The 23,300-nt window shown below is 45.4% G+C and overlaps 1 protein-coding gene across 1 annotated transcript in view; it reads left to right on the top strand.

Moving 5' to 3' along the window:
* Positions 1-23,300, top strand: part of LOC116939867 (uncharacterized) — a 153,056-nt gene that overhangs the window by 97,852 nt on the left and 31,904 nt on the right. Inside the window, exon 6 of the mRNA XM_032948801.2 lies at positions 17,642-17,758. Coding sequence (XP_032804692.2) covers positions 17,642-17,758 — 117 coding nt within the window. The remainder of the gene's footprint in view (positions 1-17,641; positions 17,759-23,300) is intronic.

Raw genomic sequence — 23,300 nt, 5'->3', positions numbered from 1 at the left:
ACTACAGGAGTAGGGTGAGTAGTAGTAGTAGTATCACTACTACAGGGGTTGGGTGAGTAGTAGTAGTATCACTACTACAGGGGTAGGGTGAGTAGTAGTATTACTACTACAACCCCTGTAGTATTACTACTACAAGGGTTGGGTGAGTAGTAGTATCACTACTACTACAGGGGTTGGGTGAGTAGTAGTAGTATCACTACTACAGGGGTAGGGTGAGTAGTAGTAGTATCACTACTACAGGAGTGGGGTGAGTAGTAGTAGTATCACTACTACAGAGGTTGGGTGAGTAGTAATAGTATCACTACTACAGGGGTTGAGTGAGTAGTAGTAGTATCACTACTACAGGGGTTGGGTGAGTAGTAGTATCACTACGATAGGGGTTGGGTGAGTAGTAGTATCACTACTACAGGAGTAGGGTGAGTAGTAGCAGTATCACTACTACAGGGGTTGGGTGAGTAGTAGTAGTATTACTCCTACAGGGGTTGGGTGAGTAGTAGTAGTATCACTACTACAGGGGTTGGGTGAGTAGTATTATCACTACTACTACAGGAGTAGGGGGAGTAGTAGTAGTATCACTACTACAGGAGTCGGGTGAGTAGTAGTAGTATCACTACTACAGGAGTAGGGTGAGTAGTAGTAGTATCACTACTACAGGGGTAGGGTGAGTAGTAGTAGTATCACTACTACAGGAGTAGGGTGAGTAGTAGTAGTATCACTACTACAAGAGTAGGGTGATTAGTAGTAGTATCACTACTACAGGTGTAGGGTGAGTAGTAGTAGTATCACTACAGGAGTAGGGTGAGTAGTAGTAGTATCACTACTACAGGAGTAGGGTGAGTAGTAGTTTCACTAGTACAGGAGTAGGGGGAGTAGTAGTAGTATCACTACGACAGGAGTAGGGTGAGTAGTAGTAGTATCACTACTACAGAAGTAGGGTGAGTAGTAGTAGTATCACTACTACAGGAGTAGGGTGAGTAGTAGTAGTATCACTACTACAGTGGTTGGGTGAGTAGTAGTAGTATCACTACTACAGGAGTAGGGTGAGTAGTAGTAGTATCACTACTACAGGAGTAGGGTGAGTAGTAGTAGTAGTATCACTACTACAGGAGTAGGGTGAGTAGTAGTATCACTACTACAGGGGTTGGGTGAGTAGTAGTAGTATCACTAGTACAGGGGTTGGGTGAGTAGTAGTAGTATCACTACTACAGGAGTAGGGTGATTAGTAGTAGTATTACTACTACAGGAGTAGGGTGAGTAGTAGTAGTATCACTACTACAGGAGTAGGGTGAGTAGTAGTAGTATCACTACTACAGGAGTAGGGTGAGTAGTAGTAGTATCACTACTACAGGGGTTGAATGGGTAGTAGTATCACTACTACAGGAGTAGGGTGAGTAGTGGTAGTATCACTACTACTGGAGTAGGGTGAGTAGTAGTAGTATTACTACTACAGGAGTTTGGTGAGTAGTAGTAGTATCACTACGACAGGAGTAGGGTGAGTAGTAGTAGTATCACTACTACAGGAGTAGGGTGAGTAGTAGTAGTAGTATCACTACTACAGGAGTTGGGTGAGTAGTAGTAGTATCACTACGATAGGGGTTGGGTGAGTAGTAATATCACTACTACTACAGGGGTTGGGTGAGTAGTAGTAGTATTACTCCTACAGGGGTTGGGTGAGTAGTAGTAGTATCACTACTACAGGGGTTGGGTGAGTAGTAGTATCACTAATACAGGAGTTGGGTGAGTAGTAGTATCACTACTACAGGTGTAGGGTGAGTAATAGTAGTATCACTGCTACAGGGGTTGGGTGAGTAGTAGTATTACTACTACAAGGGTTGGGTGAGCAGTAGTAGTATCACTACTACAGGAGTAGGGTGAGTAGCAGTAGTATCACTACTACAGGAGTAGTGTGAGTAGTAGTAGTATCACTAGTACAGGAGTAGTGTGAGTAGTAGTAGTATCACTACTACATGGGTTGGGTGAGTAGTAGTATCTCTACTACAGGAGTAGGGTGAGTAGTAGTATCACTAGTACAGGAGTAGGGTGAGTAGTAGTAGTATCACTACTACAGGGGTTGGGTGAGTAGTAGTATTACTCCTACAGGGGTTGGGTGAGTAGTAGTAGTATCACTACTACAGGAGTAGGGTGAGTAGTAGTAGTATCACTATTACAGGAGTAGGGTGAGTAGTAGTATTACTCCTACAGGGGTTGGGTGAGTAGTAGTAGTATTACTACTACTACAGTAGGGTGAGTAGTAGTAGTATCACTACTACAGGGGTAAGGTGAGTAGTAGTAGTATTACTCCTACAGGGGTTGGGTGAGTAGTAGTAGTATCACTACTACAGCAGTAGGGTGAGTAGTAGTATTACTCCTACAGGAGTAGGGTGAGTAGTATCACTACTACAGGGGTTGGGTGAGTAGTAGTATTACTCCTACAGGGGTTGGGTGAGTAGTAGTAGTATCACTACTACAGGGGTAAGGTGAGTAGTAGTAGCATTACTCCTACAGGGGTTGGGTGAGTAGTAGTAGTATCACCGATGCGCATGTGATAGCGGTGACCGTCTTTATTAGATGGCTGAGCGAAAAGCCGCTGCTTCCGCGAGGATGACCACAGTTCGCGTGATGGGTTATGCAACCCTGACGGGAATGACTTCAGGGGGCACCATGTGGCATTCTGGCCTGGGCCTCCAAACCCAGGGCAAACCCAGGCCTCCAGAAACCTGCAGTGCTCTGCGAGTGGGAGTCTATCACATGACGATGTTCGCTGACTCCATCAACTCTCTATCTCCAGCACACCAGAGGTTACGACTGTGCGCAGGTGAACGCAAAGCCGGTGTAGAGATACGAGGTGAGGTGTAATGTGATTCCTTGTGGGAGTTAGAGCGAAGAGCTTAGTGTCAGCTATCGCAGCGCAAACAGTTTGGAGGTGAAGGATTTAGGAAGTTGCTCGAGGAACGACTTCAATGTTGTGCCCTACCTAAGCAGAGAAATTGGATATGTCCTTTTTTTCCTGCGCAATTCCCATCAGAAATAGCTGCAGTTGGGGTCCCGCTGTCAATGCGAGGCAAGTTCACAGTTCAGAGCATTGCTCCATTTTTTTTGTTTTCCCTGACAAAAAAAATGCCGCGTTGCACGGCACAAGATGGTTACCACGATCGAGCTGAGGTGGAGCACTTCGTTTGAAGTGGAGATTTGCTTGCATGGCGTATTCGATTTATTTCTGGTGAGGCACGGGCAATAGCCCACTATCCAGAGGTATACCTTACCACTGCGATGCAGGAAAAATACATTAATAAATATATCACTACACTTTCCAATCTGCTCATTAGCCTTCTAACCAGTCGGGCCATAGGCAAGAGAGGAAAGTGAGTCGTTGAGTTGAAGTCGCCAAGCATATTGCGAAGTAAGTGGCAGGCAAGGAATAGAACCTATGTGACTGGACGTTCACTGAGGAGATGGAACAATCATTTGAGCTCAAGTGTGGGTGCCCTATGTGGATTATTATACGTAATGCACGGGAGCGGTGACGCAGTGGCGAGTACGCTGCGTTTTCGACCCGGCGACCCAACTACAATTACCACTCACGGCCAACACCAATGACGATTATCCCGCACCTCCGGATTCGCATGGTTTTGCTGTGTACGGTGCGAAAGAAGTTCAACATACATACATCTGAACCAGTCCTGCCTCCCATAGGTCGACTCAACCTCAAATGAGGATCTGGTGTGATGTGTAAACATCGTCACATGGGGAGACAAAGGCCGGCCAGGTTTGGTGCTGGCCTCCATGTGTGCTCGCTGACAGCACTTGCAACAAAAAGACTGTTAAGGCTTTACGGGGGAGGTCTTTGTCTTATTATATCGCGGGTGTCATGAGAAATGCCGACGGCCTTGGGAGGCCTCCATCCAGCAGTGGATTCATCATGGCTCGTAATGACGACGACGACGACATACATTTACAAGCAAGTGAAAGCTACGTCGGAATGCATTTGCCTACGAGATAGGCCAATTCAAGCGGAAACAAAGACTTGCAGACGCGACAGGAGTGGCTGAGAATCTTTGTTTGTGTGGAAGCCGTGGGGGGGGGGGGAAGGGGGGGTGGACGACAAAGGGCATTGGTTTGGGGCTGCACTTTTGCATCACTGCCTACGGATTGCCCATCCCACCGCAAGACAAAGATCCCCCATATATCCTTAGCAGACTTTTGGGACAAGTGCTGTGAGCGAGCACCTATGAAGGCCGGCACGGCACGGCACGCTCGGGGGTGGGTGTCCAGACAACCACGCCCGGGCCGCCTTTGTCTCCCCGCTGGCGATGTTTTCACGCCGCACCAGGCCCTCATTTGAGTCTGAGTCGACCTAGGTGGCCGCCACGACCGGTACACATAACCGCCACTGGTTTTGGCCCCGCGAGCGGCAATCGAACTCGGCTCGCCCGGTTCGTCGCGCGGCGCGCTGACCTCTCCACCACCGCTCCCCAAAAACGGATTGCTCATCCTACCACGCTCATCACACCACGCTCCCGCACTCTCTGCTCAGATGCCAATCTCCCCCGCCTCTATCTCCACCCCCCTCCACCCCTCCCGCACCATTCCAGCTGCGTGCTCATCGTCTTGGCTCGCCGCGGAGTTGCCGAAACCTGCCCCAACCCCCACCCCTGCTTCTATCTTCGTCTTCTCTCTGTGTTGGGTTTTTTTTGCTTTTCAGGACCTGTCAGCAAAAAAAAAAAGCATTCCTTGCTCCACAGGAACGTCTCCGCTTCCAGTCTTGAACACTTTGCATCAAACCGATTCAGCGTACGAAATTCCTAATCGGCAATGGCTGACCATGACTAACACAATTGCTTATTTAAAGATTTGTTTTCGTATTTCTCCATTTTCCTGCTCGTTCCATCGGCACATTGCTCGGCAGGGGGCGGCGACGGTGGTCGAGCGGCGGCGCGATCGCCGCCTCTTGTAGAAGTTCGCGGTTGGACACCAACGGCCGCCCTGGCTAATGCTGCAGGTGCATATTAATAGAGAAACTAAAACCACCACGCGACGTCTTTTTCTGCACAGTGGACGTTCAAGTTCCCGTGACGTCATTTGCAGGAGTAGGCAGCTGTCACGGTCCACAGTTGCGATATGTGGAAAGAAAATAACAGCAAATGGCTCAATTGGGATGATACACAGCGACTACCCCCCCCCCCCCCCCCGACTGGCAGACTACAGAGCTGGGGCAGCATGTCTATGGTTTCCTGCCCTAATGTGCTCGAGGGACCTAAGTGGTTCTCGTCTCCGAAGTAACCATCGTGACGATCCGATGTTCTTCCTGCCACGTTGTAACAGTTAGCACACCGGGATTTCAATCCAGAGGCTGCTGGTTCAATCCTCCCGCACAACCGTTGAACCAAGGGGCAAGTTTTTAACTTGCCCACCCACTGGTATAAAGGAGTAACGCCTCAGTCAGTCGATCAGCAGCTCGTGTAGGGATATAAAGTGTGCGTTCTCCCGTCTCGTGCGAGACGTCTGGGCAGCGTGGAAGAGTAGGCCAAATACCCTCTAGAAGGGCTCCCAAGAAGTCCCTTTAGTGCAGGTTCCTTCTGCCGGCAGTGGCGCGAGCGAGCAATTTCAGAGCTGCACCTTATCCGCTGTTACTCAATAGCTAATATTAGTCTTCTTTGGTTCTTTCGGTAAAGTCACCACGTAGAATGAGAATAAAATAATAAAATAATAAAATAAATAACACAATCAAATTCTCACGACGTTACGGCCACAACACAAGTGGCCTTCATCAGGTGAAGGGACGAGAAAGCTTTAAATCGAAATTTAAAAAGCTAATATTAGCTAACTAATCATGCGCCAATTAAAAAAAAACTGGTCATCAGAAAACAAATACATTTTAAATAATTACATTCTGTATGTATGTTGAACTTTTTTCACGCCGTACGTAGCTAACCCGTGCTAACCATGCTATCCCTCTGGCCTCTCGATTCGCGTGCTATAAAGAAGGGCCATTGCCGTTACCTCGCCTGTTATTATTATTGTTATTTTTCGTTTAAGGCCACCGAGTGATTTCTTTTGTAACTTGACCAACGTTTTGACTGTGCGTTTAAATGGCTCGAAATCAGCCCCAGTGTGTTGTTGCGTTTTTAAGAGTGCTCAACTAACAATCCGAACTTTGACCCGTTATTTTTTTTTCCCTGTGCGTTTACAACGAGAGAGCAAAGTAAACCATGCCGTGAGAGAAAGAGAGAGAGAAGCGCTCGTCTTTAAAATAGATCGGCGGCGGTAAACAACAACAATGAGTGGAAATGCCTGTGGCTCAGCGAGCCGTGCCAAGGCACGATAATAAGACTAAATTACAGGACAGAGACGCAATTAAATGCGGGAGCACGCAGCACATCGCAGGAACGACTTCGATATTGCACGGTCTGACTTGACACACATTCCTGAATGTCTCGTAAAATTAAATTCAATCGCTTTACTTCGGCAAGTTTCACCACAGAAGCAACAAAACAATCGGTTCGTTCTGCGCTGCTTGAATGCTAGTCTTTACCACATCCCGCGGATGTGAGGAAATAAATACGTTTTTAAATATTGTGTTAAATATTTTTTTTAGTGTCTAAGGGTTACGCGTCTTTCGTCGGCGGATATTTAACTTCCGAGACAGAGATTATCGGCGGCGTTATGGCTGTTGTTTATAAGCAACCCTTATAAATTGAATGATCATATTTTGTTCAAATCAAAATAAAAGTTGTATTTGATGTTTTCGCTGCCCTTAGAATCATGCATAAATCAAAACAATAGGAAGATTACTAGGCATGAGTGTACATCGGTGAGAAAGACATAACGTTTGGTAAAACGCACAACATTCTGGATAGACGGTCGATTCCACGTCCTATAACAAGTTAATACACAGGGGGATATTTCTTAACGAATAATACCATGTCAAAATATAAATTGGCATTGGTGCAAAAGCACAAATAATATAACGTGTGAGATGATGTTCCTCCCGTGAAAGAAGGCCCATTGCCCAAAACGTTACCCATTATAGATAGATATTTTACGGCAGTGTCATTGACGAATATGCCGAGTCAGCCTCTGTCAGAGCAATGCGCTGTAGCACTGATGAGATGCTGGGTTTCAGTGCACAGCGACTCGGCAAACTGCGGCTGTCAGGGTCACCCATTCTGCGAGTGGCTCGTCGGCTAGCCACGCGGTGGCCACGTGAACTTCTCGTAGAGCTCCGCTAAACTTCGTCAGTGGGTCGGTCGTCAACAGCACGTGCCATTGTTCGTTATAGAGCTCCACGGCCGCCCGTTCGGGTTTTCTTGAAGACCCGCGACTGTGGAGGTTTGGCTGAACAGGTGTCGCTCTCAAGCGTAGCAAGTTAATAGTCTCAACCTGGTCAACGATGTCTGCACAGAATAGAACTAATTCTATTTATTTATTTAGCATTTCCACACTCCAGCTTTGAGAGTTAAACATTTCAGTATGACTGGCATGCGATGGACACTGTGGTGTCCCACTGGTGTGGATAGGAGACCCGTTAGAGAGGCATAATAACTAGTTTCATGGCATCTTCCAGCATCAATTATTTTATAATAATAAAATCTGAATGTAACCATAATGCACAGGTTTTTGTAGCCAATATTACTATAAATGCATGTTTTTGGTTCGTCACATAAAGAGCTGACCAATCTGCAAATTGACCGACGACGTGACTTTACCGAAAGAACCAAGAATATGACTGTGATGCGGTCATATTTACCGCTGGGTGGACAGAGGAGGGGATATTTAGGAAACTTGTCCGTGATTTCATCTGCCGCGAGAGGGAATCAAACAAGCGGCGTCTGGCTTACAAGTTGGCATTGCTCACCATTACACTTGGCATGACTGTGTTCATCCACAACAGACCGTACAATGTATAACGACGATCCACAAATACGAAGGAGACATCACAGCGATCGACTCCGCTACTCCTGACGCGGATGTCTGGCCCGGCCTGATCAGCGGTGACCGAATTCTTCGGGCTTTGACTACGAGTCCCAGTCTCAAACGCGCAAACTAAACACATTAGCACTACCGTAGCAATTCTACGAAGTGTTACTCTGAATGGTTTCTGAATCCTTTGATTGCAAGAATTAAAATGAATAACCGAGGCTATGAACTGGCAAACTTTAAGCGAAGCTAACCAAGTAGTAGGTCCAGAGATTTTATCTTCCGTGAAGCTCATGTACCAAATCTTCACAAACCATGGCAGATGCGGAAACCAAATGCTGAATTTTTTTATTCTCCAGTGTGCGACGGTGGTCATCCAGAACAGACCGTACAGCATATAACGACGCAATGGCCGATCCACCAATAGGAAGGAGACATCACATCGATACGCTCCGCTGGTCCGGACGCGAATGTCTGACTTGATCACCTGAATGTGAAATTTTAGTTGTTACTCTGCATCTACATGAGTCGTACGAAAGAAGAAGACCACCACACCACGTGGTTTGCGCTGGAAATGTAGCATCAACTGATAAACTGACTTGAGAGCAGGATGGACGTGAATGCAAACGGCCTCTTTATTCATAATAGAGGTTTTTTGGTTAGATCGCGTTAATATCTAAATGTGTCGTTAAACCCGCCAGAACCCGACACAGCCGACTAGTAAGGGTTGTCACGTTAACAGAACGTGCCAATTCGTCACTAGTACAGCACACCGGTGTGTTGGAGAGCCAAGCGGGTTTTAACGACACATTTATATATTTACGCGATCTAACCAAAAAACCTCAATTATGGATGATATTGGTCGCGAAAGCCTACTACTACGTGTTAAACTGGCCTCTTTATTGACTTATATACAATATTATTCCTTTGGGGAGGGGTGGGGGGCAGACAAAATCAGCGAGTTTGCAGGTGCTTGCCAGGACCATGAGAGGTGGGCGACGGCTTGGGAAGGCCTTCATCGTAGCTGATGATGATGTTGGCCAGACAGCCACTGCACACTTTATTACGTAGTAGACAACCCCAACAGGTGGTGCTCAACTTTTTACCGACCGCCGAGATTGTGACGGGGATGATGAGTCAAGGCTGGCTGGGAGCGCAGCCTGTGATCTCACAAGTGGGGAGCATATTTTCTTGCCCCTTTATCAACTGAGCCACATCTTTGCATCGCGTTCGTAAGAACTCTTCCGACAAAACGGTGCTTTGTTGTAACGGCTGGCAATATCAAATAATTGGTCATCAGAATGTCATAATACATCCGTGTCTACATTCTTTAATGTTCGCTTAGAATCAAATGCATATCCCTTATACCTATGTATACGTCTGGTTTAAAATTCGTCCTTCAGTGGCCGTCAAAGGGCAAATTTAAATGATGCCACGTTGTTTTGACTCCTCTCTAGTCTGGCTTCCTGTATGGAGGCAATGTCAACTGTCTGCTTAGATAAACATCGGTCATTAAGCCCTGAATAGTGTCACGTCAATCCAGATATGGCAACAACCCTGTCAAAGGAGAAGTCTTAATGAATGGCAGCCTTCACTCACTGCAGTGTTACGTTAAAACCAGGGCATATAGATATGTATCTGCTGGCTTTATAATAAATACCAGGTGTCCTTTCCCCCTCTCATTGTTGCGTGTGGTTCGAACTCGATGTTTTTTAGACTTGCTGGTTTTTTTTACATGAAGCGATCATTGTTAAAAAAAAATATTACGGCCTCTGTAATCTATATATGTTATTTTTTATGTTTCAGTTTTCCTTGTGCTATAATTGACTCCTGCTTTATGTACTAGAATGCAGCGTTGTGTATTTAAACAGGGAGAGGAGGCTGAATGTGTGTACATATGTTGAACTTCTTTTGCACCGTACGTAGCCAACCGTGCTAATCATTGGTGTGGGGGAAGGATAATAAAACTAAACACAAAAAGCATTTGTAACCAAATCAGTTTTCAATCTAGATGTAAAAGTGCATAGTGCATGTGGCACCTCCTAATATTGGAAGGAAGAGCGTTTCAGATGGCCGCAGAAGCCCATCTGAAAGCTCGCGATGAATCTTGAAGGATGCTTTCAATTTCATGGGAGCATAGAGTAAGCCAACATGGAAATTTGCAATAGAACGTGTTCATAATGCATTGTATATTTAATTACGAGGAGGAGGTTGCAATGGGTGGGACACGTGTGCGGGGTGTAGGAGGGCGGGTTTACCAAGACGGACATTGGAGTTGCACGCAGAGGTTGGCTTCTCGAGTCAGAAGGGTGAGAAGACGCAAGACCACACTTTGGAAAACGCTTTGTCAACTGTGCAGCGATAGTGGTGTCTAGCATAAGGAAATAAGTGACGGTGAGGTTTTGTGACACGGAAGACTTTCACCACGATGACCTCTTGACCATTATGGTTGTTTCTGGCCAAGTGGTGCCATCTCAGATCGCTCGGCTCAACATTGAAAGACGCCAGTTCAAATTCCAGTTTGGGGTTGACTCAGCCCATCATCTATCTGGGGCCGTTAAAAAAGGCACTCTACATTGCGTGGCCCCACAGGGAGAGTGACCGGCTCCCGCCATACAAATGTGAACTTGGCACTACTTGGCTTGGTCCCAAGACAATGTACGTCTTAGCGCAGAAACAGTTTTCCCTTTTGACTTTAGACAATGTAATGCAAGACCAATGTCTCTCCTATAGGTAAAAAAACACATTTGCACGTTCAGCGACCCAAACAAAACAAATTGTGCCCCCATGTGATTTTTAAGTGTTGGATGGTCTTTGTATTTATTGGCACTCCTGAGTCAGTGACGTCGAGTCCACATTCATGGCAGGGACCACTCACTTTCTAAAGGGCACTCACTTTTGACCTGGCTCTGAATGGCGCAGCCTCGCCAGGTGGTATTCTCTTTACCAACCTCATCGGGGTGATGATGGGCTAACCAGCATTTGAACTTGCGACCTTCAGTTAGCGGGCCCAGTGCTTGACAGAGAGAGCTGTTTAGGCCATCGGAACACCAACAATGCATCCGCATGGGAAAGGTTATAAGGCACAGCAGGGAAATGATCGCTTGCGTTAGAGTCAACAATTGCACTTGTGGTGCAATGAACACTGCAATGCAGACGTCATGGGTTATTGCAAAGTTACATTGGGCAACGGGGTTTATAATCATCATCATCATCAGTCATGGTGAATAAAAGCTTCCCCGTGCCGTGTCAGTCATTAGAGACGTTGGCCCATACTTCAACTCAAAAGGTCAAAGCAGGTGGGTGAAGGGAAGCCGTGTCTCTCACTCATGACGTTAGCCAGCTTTGGCCGAGAATCGAACTCGGGTGGTCAGTTTCATAGCGCGGGTGTGCTTTAGCACTCGACCCACAACGGGGCTAGCAACTTGGGCCCAAGTGCAGTGAACGTGGCGCTCCATGGCCTCTGTGGAGTGGCTCCCGCACAGGGGGGAGGGTAATGAGGTTCGTCCTAAAAGATCGCGTTTGTCACCTTGAGGTGCGTTACAAGGGTTACAGAAGGACAGGCTGAAGGTTTCAGTCAGAATTTGTGTGTGTGTGTGCTTTTAGCTCCTAACTACGCACAAATTACTCTTTCTATAACTGCTCCATTGAGTAACGGTTGCAAGGCAGTGATTGTTAAATATTTACATCAAGTTGGGAGTAAAACGCAGCGCTGTAGCTATTAAGTAGGGAGTAACATTTGAATTCTGTTTTGATAAGTTGGTGGAGTGGTGGCTCCGAGCCTAGCGAACTTGGGCTCGATTCCTCGCCATGGTTAAGATCAGCGGTGAGGGATATCCTGGGCCCTCCTTTACCAGTGTAGTGAAGTATGGTCAAATAAACCCCCATGGCTGACAGTGTGGGGGAGTAGTGGATTGACAAAGTGCTGTAAATCATCATTATTTTAAACTAGATTCGAAGCTTTCGTGTCTGGAGGAATTACTCTTTGGTTCTTTACTTGTATGGGTCCAGTTGGGACTGTGATTGTTCAGTTTATCCCACAATTGGTTGGGGGTCTCTTTAGCCCGTAATGCCCCAGGCTTTAATAAAATAGGTGCCATTTTGTGAAAAAACAACAATTGCTGTCCTGTACAGAGACTGAACACCACCACCACAACTACAAGCATTGGAGACTATTCGCTGGGGTATGCTACTAGAATTGAAATACCTAATTCTCACTCAATAGGGGAATTTTATTAGATTTTGTTTTCATGTACTGGATAATTCGTATCCCGCCATGATGTAATGGTCAGCGCACTGGACTTGCAATGCGGAGGTCACCGGTTCGATCTCCCGGCACGGTAGTTGAAACAACGGTGCAAGATTCTTCAATCTCCCACTGCGTCCGTCCACCCAGCAGTATTCACGATGGGTGCACCACAGTCAGTCACTCGGCAGGTCGCATGGCCACAGTGGAAGAGCTGGTCAAAAAACCCTTAATACATGCTCCCAAGAGCTTCATCTAGTAGAGATCCAGTCCTTCCCGCAAGGCTGCACCATCACCGTGTGTTTTAATTGACAATTCATATCATTTTACTTGCAATTGTAACTCAGGGCCATACATTCATATGTTCTTGCTAGACAGATAGATTAAGTCTGATAATCGCCGCCTGACGTAGTCTGCACAACAGTGTGGACCCTGGTTTATCGTCCATCACTCGTTTCTCTGCCAATAACACCTTCCTGTTTATGCGACTTTGCCGTAAAAAAAATATTTCATATCCGAGTGCGCATCTGCTGGCAGGTCTGGAAAATAATGTTCTGTTTGCTTATGTACAAATGTCAATACCAGCTCTGTAGGGATCTCAAGGCTTGAGTTGGTCGAGTGCCAAATAAGCTAAAGCAATAGAAGCTGGATATAAGCGCATATAAGATAAACACACGTCTGATATAAGAAACACACGCTTACATTACGCTGGTGGTAGAAGGCAAAGGGCTGCAGATACCAGCATACTTCCTGTACGAGTTGGCCTTGTTCCCAGGGGGTGTGCTTAGATGCTACCGTCTCCGTATCAGAGCCACCGCAAACCGTCGTGCCAAAGGTGTAGAGTGCCAATATGTGAATGAGTTTGGCTTCCCGCTTCATGTATTGACTTATTTCTCTGAGAAGCAACATCGCGCCTATGTTGGGTCCTGCTGCGGTGTAACGGGTAGCACACTGGACTTGCAACCCAGAGGTCGCCGCTTCGACCTCTTGGCAAAGGCATTTGAAACAATCGGGCAGGTGTCTTACATCCTCCCCCACCGCTGTCCGCCCAGTGGGAGGTCCACTTCTGGACATCTGTGAAAAAAGAGCTTAAAAGCTCCTCGGATTCCTCCAGTCTACATACACATCCTGATTCGGATTCTTCTGAGATTAGTATACCACAGTAAGCTGACTGGGAGGTCTCATGTGGTGGAGTAAAGTGTGGGTGCTGCCACCTCTTCCGAGACGTCTCTGGCTAGCATGAAGGAGTAGGCCAAAATTCCATCTAGAGTGGCTCTTTGGAGTTTCCGTTTTTGGAGGCACTTCTGCCGGCAGTGACGCGAGTTACTAATGGCAGGGCTGCATCTTTATCTTTTCCGTTTACTCCATGTAAATAGCTTCAAATATACGTAAGCACATTATAGATAGATATACAGATAGGTAGACGTATTGATTGATTTTTAATTAACCACATGGTTACACATTTAAATGAGCATTTGTAATTCATTTGTATTGAAAAACAATATCTAAGCCTCAACAGCCAAAGTAAGGAATCCTAACAAAATGGATCATATTACATATTAATCCAGAATGATAAAGCAATGGCTCTCATCTCTTTTGGTGACCTCGTGAGAAAGAATTATATTTTTTTCTATGCGTTGGTTGAGTTTTCCCATAAAACAACCACTGTTGAATTAATGCACATTGGTCCTCACTTTATTCATCTCAGAGAGACGATAGGCTGGGTCAACAAGCGACCAATATTTCTCTGGTTGTGAGCCGAATGCTCTGGCCCACGGTCGTTAGCACACTGCACTCACAAGTTCGATTCGTGGACATTGAATATGAAAGTAAGATGATATTGTTAAAATAATATTTTTTATCACGTTTAACTATTCATTTGTAATAATTGCTGCCGAGTTAGTCTCCTAGCCAAAGTCACCCTTGAAAAAGAGCTGCACATCTCAATGGGTAATACATTTCTGATTATGATGTGGTCAATCAACTCCTGTGACCGAGGCTTTCATTCAAATGGCTGTACATTTGTACATATTATTATTCGTGGTCTCTAGAGTGACCTGTTGAAGAAATACCAGTTCTGTAGTGTCTCTTTTAGGTTCATTCCCTGGTGCGATGTTATTTTTTTTTGCTTCCTGTATGGGATTCGGTGATGGAAAAGCTCCCTGCTGTGTCGAGACAGCAAAATCAGGGCACAATTGGCCAGAAAAATCAAAATATGTTGAAAGAGTGTAGGAGCCTGCAAGAAATTGCCCGTATTTCTTACAGCAGAATGTGCCCACTTGAGTTAAGCTGAAAGCAGAGCTGTACAGTCAATCTTCGGTTACTTTAATGGCCCCACCGAGTTAGAAAAACGTGGATAAACCTGCCCCTAAATCATTCTGCAACCCTTATGCAGGGTTTAAGCGTAGGCTTCTCCAAAGGCACATGCTTGATCTAATCAGCATCAAACTCTAAACAAAGCTCCACACTGTGTCTTGCAATGTTCTGGTAGAACTGTTCTTTTTTTTGGAGGTAAGCGTGATGGTGAAATTTGGGAGCATTGGTGACATTGTGATTTTGATTCTCGTAAAATGGTGGTAGTTGATGGTAATACCATCTAACAGAAAGAGAGCATTTAAACCGTACGGTAGGTTTTTTTTTTCAATAAAATTATTAAATTTTAAATAATAATAAATTGCGAATATTTTAGTTATGAAGTGTTAATTGAATGCTTTAAAAGTCAAGCAAATTGTGTGGCGACGCTGCTACATTGTCAGTGGTGCACATAGCACAAACAACAACAAGCTCTACACATTCATCAATAACACCGTGTGGCCTATAATGTGTGACGTTTCACACAATGGCCCTTCTTTGTAGCACGTTAATGTCTGCGGTTACAATGACATAAACAGTACAGTAAATAGAATCGAAGATAAATTCAAAGCCACCATGGGGTGGGGGCGGTGTGCTCATTGCTGACCCTGGGGTCAGCGGTGGAGATTCTGCATTGAAGTGACGATGCCACAGGGCATCCACTGTTTACTTCTCACAATGCGTTAGCGATGTTATTGATCCAAGAGGAATGTTTGGGCTGAATCAATCTCCAGGCCGGTATTTGAACCACAACAGCTTTTGGGACACCCAGCATCAACCACCCAGAATGCGTGACGTGAAAATAGCACACTGCGTCATGAATTTCATCACGTGGCAGATGTTGCGACTCACTCCGTGACGTACTATATGCCATCACACATCGCATTATAATGCGAGTCATTTTAATGTGGAATTGCTACCAGGTAAAGTGCACTCTGTGCCAGGAGTCACGTTGCCACTTTTCATGACGCATTGTTGTGAACTCACAGCTCGGAATGTGAAGGCATAATACTTTTGCGTGTCTCTTACCATGAAGCCCACAGCAATTCCATCACCGCTGTCAATCGGTCACATTTGCTGAAATGTATTTTGATGGTCACAATGCACTTGTTCAAGAAATGTTGATGCTTTATTTTTTTCCATAACGCACAAAGGCTGAGTGCTTGTTGTGCTCTTTGCCTCGTGTGTTGTTTGATTTTTTGTTTTCCTTTGGCCTGCATTACGTGTCCGTTATCGGATTTTCTCGTCATGTCCAGATTTGATTAATGCAACATTCTACGGGTCTATTACAGCTGTTAAAAAAAATTCCATTCTAATTTCTACCATGTCCATTTGCGAGGCGATGTTGTCGTGAACTCACAGCCACCAGTCCTGCGGGAAAGCAGAGAGGCATTTAGATTCGTATAGGCATGGAGCTCCGCGAATGTTATTTATTTTAAAAAAAATGTTTTACCTTTGCGTGAATTTGCTGTTGCAGTCGCCTTCTAACTTTACATCATTGTGACCCTTTTACCCTCAAATAATAAGTGGGTTTTTTTTTTGCAATGTATCTTTGTACGTTGACATTAATTTGCACCCTAAGTAGCCATTCGTGCTAATACAACGTGCAGGGGAAGGACAACAAACTAAACACGAGAAAGCAGTTCTAAAGAAATTAATTTTTAATCTAGGTTTAAAAGTGCGTAGCTCCAGTGGCTTCCTAACATCGGAAGGAAGAGCATTCCAGACGGCCGCAGAAGCGCATCTGAAAGTGCGCGATGCAATAAAGTTGTGTATGTATAATAATTGAACAATGTACAGCCCTTTGTCAGTCCAGTTGTGGATGTACGCCTCACCACGCTATACTGCAAACTTCACCACGCTGATCAGTGCGGGATGGCGAATAGGGGCATTGGAGGGGCGGACGGGGGTGATTGGTTCAAATATCACTTGCCACTGATGTTAGCCATGGCCAAGAATATAACTCAGTTCACCGGGTTCATGTTGCAGTGTGAACCACTGTGCCGCTCAAGTGTAAATGCACCTGTTCATACATATGGAAATGCATGCAGTTAACCGACTTCTTTTTTCGCTTACTTTTCCCATTCGAGAACATGATATTTGCTGCAATAGAACAACTATTCTTATAAAGAGTCAAGTTAACTATTGTATGTTCTCACCTGCATGGATGGCTATAAGCTAAAAGTTGAATTTCCACAATTCTGTGACAGAGGCCCAGTCTCTCCATAGAGCAGGCATTTTCCAATTTTCCAGACAGGTGTGCGAATGTTTTTTTTATTATTATTATCAGATTTAGTAGGCCTACAGTGATCAATTTCGCCTTTGGACTTGATGAATCGCAATCATTCGGGCGTTGCGATTCCATTCAAGGGTCGATTCTTATTTTAACGTTGTGGTGCATTTAAGGCCTCTATTGGCTGCAGGGGCTCACCAATCAAAATGGACGAACTCTCTCGCTCTGGAGCCCACCTGGAGAATATTGCAGAGATGTGTTGACAATGATGGCGAACAAGTAGAGACTCTTGAAGCTGTTAACATAATTTGTTATCATGTTACAGTGTAGCATCCGTTCTTTTTTCCTACCAGACAGTCTCACCCCTTCACCTGATGAAGGCCGCTTGTGTTGTGGCCGAAACGTCGTGAGAATATTATTGTGTTATTTTATTTTATCAATTTATTATTTCATTCTCATTCTACGTGACTTTACCGAAAGAACCAAAGAAGAAGATAGTCCCATGCAAGTGTTCACAGGTTTTTGAAGCACCCTGTATAAAAGGGTCACACTCTATTTCAATATCTGCTTTGAGCATTCGCGCAGAGAGAAATAAAAAAAGAGCCACACTTGGAGGCTGGGCTTGAACTCCTCATGACCCGAGTGTCCACGTGTAAGGAAGAGGTGCTTTCCAGTGGGTCACAGTGGCCGGCAGCAGCAGCAGCATCTTTGCCTTTCATCACCTGCCCTCATAAATCAGCCGCATCCCGGCACAAGCAGCAGGGCTACGGGACGCTTCGGCAACATGGGTGGGGAGCATGGGAAGCGAGTGGCGGAGGAGAGGGGTGGAGGGGGAGGGGAGGAGAGCGGTTGCTCACGATCTGTTCTCATGGACCCTGTCCCCCTTTTGTCAGGAAGAGACACGGCGCGTCACAAGGGCGCCCTTCCCAAGCTCGGGAGCCGCGCGGAGCGGCCAGGAGACGCAACAAAGGCCACCAACAAGAGGAGAGCAAACGCGCCCCACAAAGGCGGTACATGTGCTGATGAACTGCGGCGGACTGCGCCTTACCGTGCGATGTTCGGCACCTGCCCGGCCCGTATGGTTGGGAGGAAACTTAAAAATCTGGTTCGATGCAAGCATGAGCACAAGTTGAAAAACCTATGAAGTGGTGGATTTACGTTTCCGGAATTGTTTTTTTTATTTTTCGCGCCAAACGTCTGAAATCGAAATGGGTTTCTTTTTACCTAGACATGTTCCAAACGAACAAACAAAGACTAACACCCCCCCCCCCCCCCGAATAAAGGCCAGACATCTACAAGCGTTTGGCAAAGGACAGTTAGCACACAAGGCCACATGCTTCCACTGTCAAGCTGACAGCACGTGTGTTCCCATTATTTAGCCACGCTATGTCCCATGTTAACCATTGCCCCCAAGTGACACTTCTTCTACTTTCGTATGGCTGATGTATGTAGATGCAGAGCCAAAGCTACAATTTCACATTCAGGTGGTCAAGGCAGATAACGGCGTCAGGACCAGCGGAGCGTGTCGCTGTGATCTCTCCTTCGTATTTGTGGACCGGGCATAGATTCGCTATACGTTGTACGGTCTGTTCTGGATGACCACAGTCGCACACTTGAGATTTTAACATTTCGCATTTGGTATCCACATCTGCCATGGTTTTAGAAGATGTGGTCCATGAGCTTCGTGGAAGATCAAATCTACGGATCTTCTACTTGGTTATCTTCGTATAAAGTTGCCTGTTCATAGCCTCGGTTATTCATTTTAATTAATACAATCAAAGGAATCAGAAACAATTCAGAGTAACACTTCATAGAATGTATTGCTAATGTAGTAATAGGTTTTACCCTTTTAACTGGCACAAAAACTGACACCTTTATTCAAGGCATCATGTTTGCAATAACCACAACACAAGCAGTCAAAATGCAAACAAAAGAGACAACTCTGATAATAATATGCACTGTCCTTTTTTGTGCCAGTTAAAAGGGTAAAACCTATTACTATATCTTGTTACTGGCAAAGGAGGTCTCATAATGTAAATATTGCTAATGTGTTTAGTTTGTGCGTTTGAGACTGGGATTTGTAGTCAAAGCTCGCAGAATTCGGTCACCGCCGATCAGATCCTCAGCTTCATTAATACTGATGAGGGGTCCCCAATTGATACAGCGACAACTGGGTATAAGCACAGTTCTGATATAAGCACCACGTGCTTACTATACAACAGTGGTGCAGAAGGCAAAGTTGAAACTTCTCGATACGAGCACACTGCTTCGGATATAAGCACACGTGACCTCGTTCCTAAAAGTGTGGCCATATCCAGCTGCTACTGTACAACCTTCGAGGTGGCATTCACGCGTCGACTGATCGACCCAAAAACCGTGCTGAGCAAGTGGCCGTATTGTTGGTAATGGAGACATTGTCGCATTCCCATCAAACAAACGGGCACCAATAAGACGATTGAAAACATCCGCTACGACACACGACTCAGGCCCCTAGTGTGTATGAAGAAAGGAGAGTTTCCTTAGTTCCATGTCATTGGGTGGGCTTTCATATCATTTATTTTCAAAGCGCAATTCATATATATTGGAAGAAAAAAACAATTACTGGATTGTAGTTGTTTGAGAAGGTAATTGGATGTCGTGAGTTGGCGGGGCCGCGCGGGTTGTTGTAGCGACAGGCACTGGGGGGGGAGGGGGGGCGCCTGGTAACGTGAGAATCTATATTCCTGTGCGTTGAATAGAGATGGGGGTTGCACAATCACAAAGGGGGGTGGGGGGGGGGCATTATTAGAAATGGCAATAAAACTGTACTCACAGAAGCCAAGTCTCTCTTAGGGAGAAAGAAAGAAAAGAATTACAGGAGCAGCTGGTGGGCTGACTCGAATGGGGGCGAGCTCGTTTGTGCTGCGTGCACGATTCACAAGAGGACACGTTTAGCATTGAGGACCCCCTTCATGGAGGACTGCCACACGTTTAGCATTGAGGCCTCCCCTCATGGAGGACTGCCACACGTTTAGCATTGAGGCCCCCCTCATGGAGGACTGCCACACGTTTAGCATTGAGGCCCCCCTTCATGGAGGAGTGCCACACGTTTAGCATTGAGGCCCCCCCTCATGGAGGACTTGCACACGTTTAGCATTGAGGCCCCCCCTCATGGAGGAGTGCCTTTGATCAGAAGACTCGGGTATTCACGGCAGTCGGTAATTGTGAAGCGTGCTCAACTTGCACTGTACATACATACATGTTTTTCTTAATGTTGTGGTCGTTAGAAGTGATTATGGTTCAATGCGATCCATATTCACTTTTAACGACAACAACAAAAACCTCAACGTTTTTGCAAATAACACTGTGGCCTTAAAAGGCAAAAGGTATAATGGGCAACGTTTCAGGCAAAGGCCCTTATTTTTAGTACATAGATAGAGCAAATAATATTTGGGACCTGATAAGAATAACATATTAAAAATACTGATGAAGTTTCGATGTAAAGCTTTCGTGACTGCGGGGATTAATCTTTTTGGTTCTTTCGGTAAAGTCACGTAGAATGGAAACCAAGAAGATGAATCCCTGCAGTCACGAAATTTAACCACCTCTACTGGGAGGGATTCCACACAACCTTAAGATCCTTCAACAAACTCCGGGATAAGAAGGCTCAACTAATCGAGTCGCTCACGTTGCTGAAGAGGTAATACCAACCGCATTTACTGATGAAGTGCTTTTAACTTGGCATATGTAAGACATTGTGTAACAACCAAAGCATTCACTAAACAAACACGTATTACTATATACATACATACATTTATTTTATTAAAAGTTAAACCATAAAATGTTGCTGGCACATTGCATAATGGGTAACCATGTTCCACTCTGGTCTTGTATTATCTACTGCATTTAAAAAAAAAAACATTATTTAAAGAGGTTATTTTCACAATCACTTATTGCAAATTAGTTATACAGTATAAGCATATGTAAAGGTGCATCCCTGAAATTGCTTGTGAATGCCAGTGCTTACATTAGGACATGGATAAAGGGCGCTCTACAGAGCCCCTGTCGGCAGTATTTAGCCTCCACCTCCACACTGACCCAACGATTTCCCAGAGGTGGGGGAACTCACACTTTACCCCACCACACGCAACCTGCCCATCGACTAACTTCCTCGTAGTTCGTATGGCCGATGTAGATGCAGAGCAACAACTACAATGTCACATTCAGGTGGTGGAGCCAGATAAAACGACCACAGTCGCACACTGTTTGTGCACCCATTGCCACTACTGGCTGGACAGAGGTAGCAGGGTGAAGTTAAGACATGCGCACTGTTGTCACAACTGCCGCACAAAGCAGCAACCTCTGGATTGAAATAACATTGCATGAAGCGTTACTGCACAGCATCAAAGCTACACTTGTAAAAAAATAAAAAAATAGATATTCTTATATTCCAATGGGATGACACTCATATCAATGATCGACCCCCGAGCCAGTGGTCATGTGGAAGATTCACTGCTAGGTCAGGGCCTCGTATAACACTAAATGTTGATTTATTAAAATTGCTCAATAAATAAAATGTTGTATAAACGAAAAAAATCAGTTTAATTTAAACAGTAACAATCACTAAATATTGTAAGTAGAACACATTTTAATTACTGGAAATTATAAAGAAAATGTGTTTTGTTGCTTATTCATGATTTCAATTATATACAGGAAAGTACCAACTTACAAAGTCTATGTTTGGGGTGACAACTTGATATGAACGATAATTAAAACATTATACATGGATGAAGCCATGGCACACTGGTTCGTATGCTGCACTTTGGATTATATGAATTCATGATGATTTATTCTCAATTACTGCGTAATTTCAGATTAATTCTGAAAATGATCATATTCTCAAAAGTATAAAATATATTTTTAAATATAATGACACAAAAATAATATAAAGATCAAATAAATGCAATATATTTTTACCATCGTATTATATTTTGTAGTGAAATGGGGGTAGATTGGTGACAGCTGTCTGCACCCTGCGCTCAAGACTAAAATTCATCCGAGTTCGATTCCTGGCCACGGCTAACATCAGTGACGAGTGATACTTAAACTGATACAATTCCCCACCCCTTAAATAACCTGCACTGGCTAGCGTGGTGAAGTATGGGCAAACAAACACCCATGATTAATGTAGAATGGTGAGGCCTCCGTGTAGCAGTGGATAAATAAATGGCTATAAATTGTTATGATCAGTGCCTCGAGTAAAATGCACTTTGTACAATATGAAACATTGGAAAGTTAAACAAAAATACATTAGTGTGCACATTAGTACACTCTCCCACATATACGTAAACTCTCTTAAACACACGCAAAGACAAAGCTGCATTGAGCCATATAGACCATAGGGAAAAGTGCTCTTAGCAGGCACCTACTATGTTTGGAATAACATCGGCTCACACTTCCACACACATAGACAAATGCAAAGCCAAAGATCCTGCATATAGCCCACACACACGCAGACCAACAACAACAGCTACCATTATTTTTGCTGAGAGTCAGTGACGTCACTGCGGCACTTGTTCCAGGCTAGGTGCACTTTGAGGCCATGTCAAGAGGCTGAGGCTCGCTGCATGGTGACGGGACAGACCCTGATGTGGGTGAACCGACCCGGGTGACTGGCAGGTGCACCCCGCTGTTTCACAATCCCTGGTGTTTTAGCCATCCGGCGCTCTGCTTATTGTTGTGAACATCGCTTATCCACCCCCCCCCCCCCCCCATTATTGTTGGAGGAGGGCTGATGCAAACATTAGACAATGGGTCCCCAGACAGGGATACATCATCTTGGGACAAGTGCTCTTACAGAGCACGTTTGAAGAACGGGACGGCGCAAGATGGTTTGGTGTGGCTGGAACAATTCCCGCCCACCTTTGTCTCCCCAGAGCTGATATTTACATACCACAACAGGTACTCATTCAAGGCTGATTTGGCGGGACCAGCCCAGATATTCGCCACTGATGTCGGTCGTGAGCGGATTTCAAACACAGGTACCCGTGCCTGTAATGCAGTGCTTAAACCAATACACCACCACTGCTGCAAATATAAAGATCCTCCGTATAGCCTTAACAGACTGTACCGGCAAGTGACGTTAGCGAGTAGCACCTATGAAGGCCGACACAGCACACGTGGGAGTGCTGCACGGCACACGTGTGTGTGTGTGCTGCACTAACACACACACACACACAAACATGAGCGCCCCTTTAAAACACACACACACACAACCCATTAATAAGTCTGCCCACATTTTTTAAGTCAAGATCTCCATGCTACTGATGGCATGAATGAGCATGGCAACTGTGGAATGGAGCGGACGGCTGCAATAGGAATCAGCCAATGCAGTGCAGGACAGGGCGGTTAATATTTGGCTCAAATGGAACGCGTGGCTGCACAGGGCTCGCCTCCAAAGACAGCGGGAGCTTGGCGAGGATTTCGAAGGAGGTGGTGGAGATGGTGGAGGAGGAGGAGGAGACGTGGGACAACTGTTGGGGGAGGGGACGCGAGGCAAGCGGGATTGTTCCA

The sequence above is a fragment of the Petromyzon marinus genome, chromosome 7 (genome assembly GCF_048934315.1).
Source record: "Petromyzon marinus isolate PM22_M1 ecotype Great Lakes invasive population chromosome 7, UKy_Petmar_22M1.pri1.0, whole genome shotgun sequence".
Lineage (NCBI taxonomy): Eukaryota > Metazoa > Chordata > Hyperoartia > Petromyzontiformes > Petromyzontidae > Petromyzon > Petromyzon marinus.
This window is presented reverse-complemented; position numbering and strand designations above follow the sequence as displayed.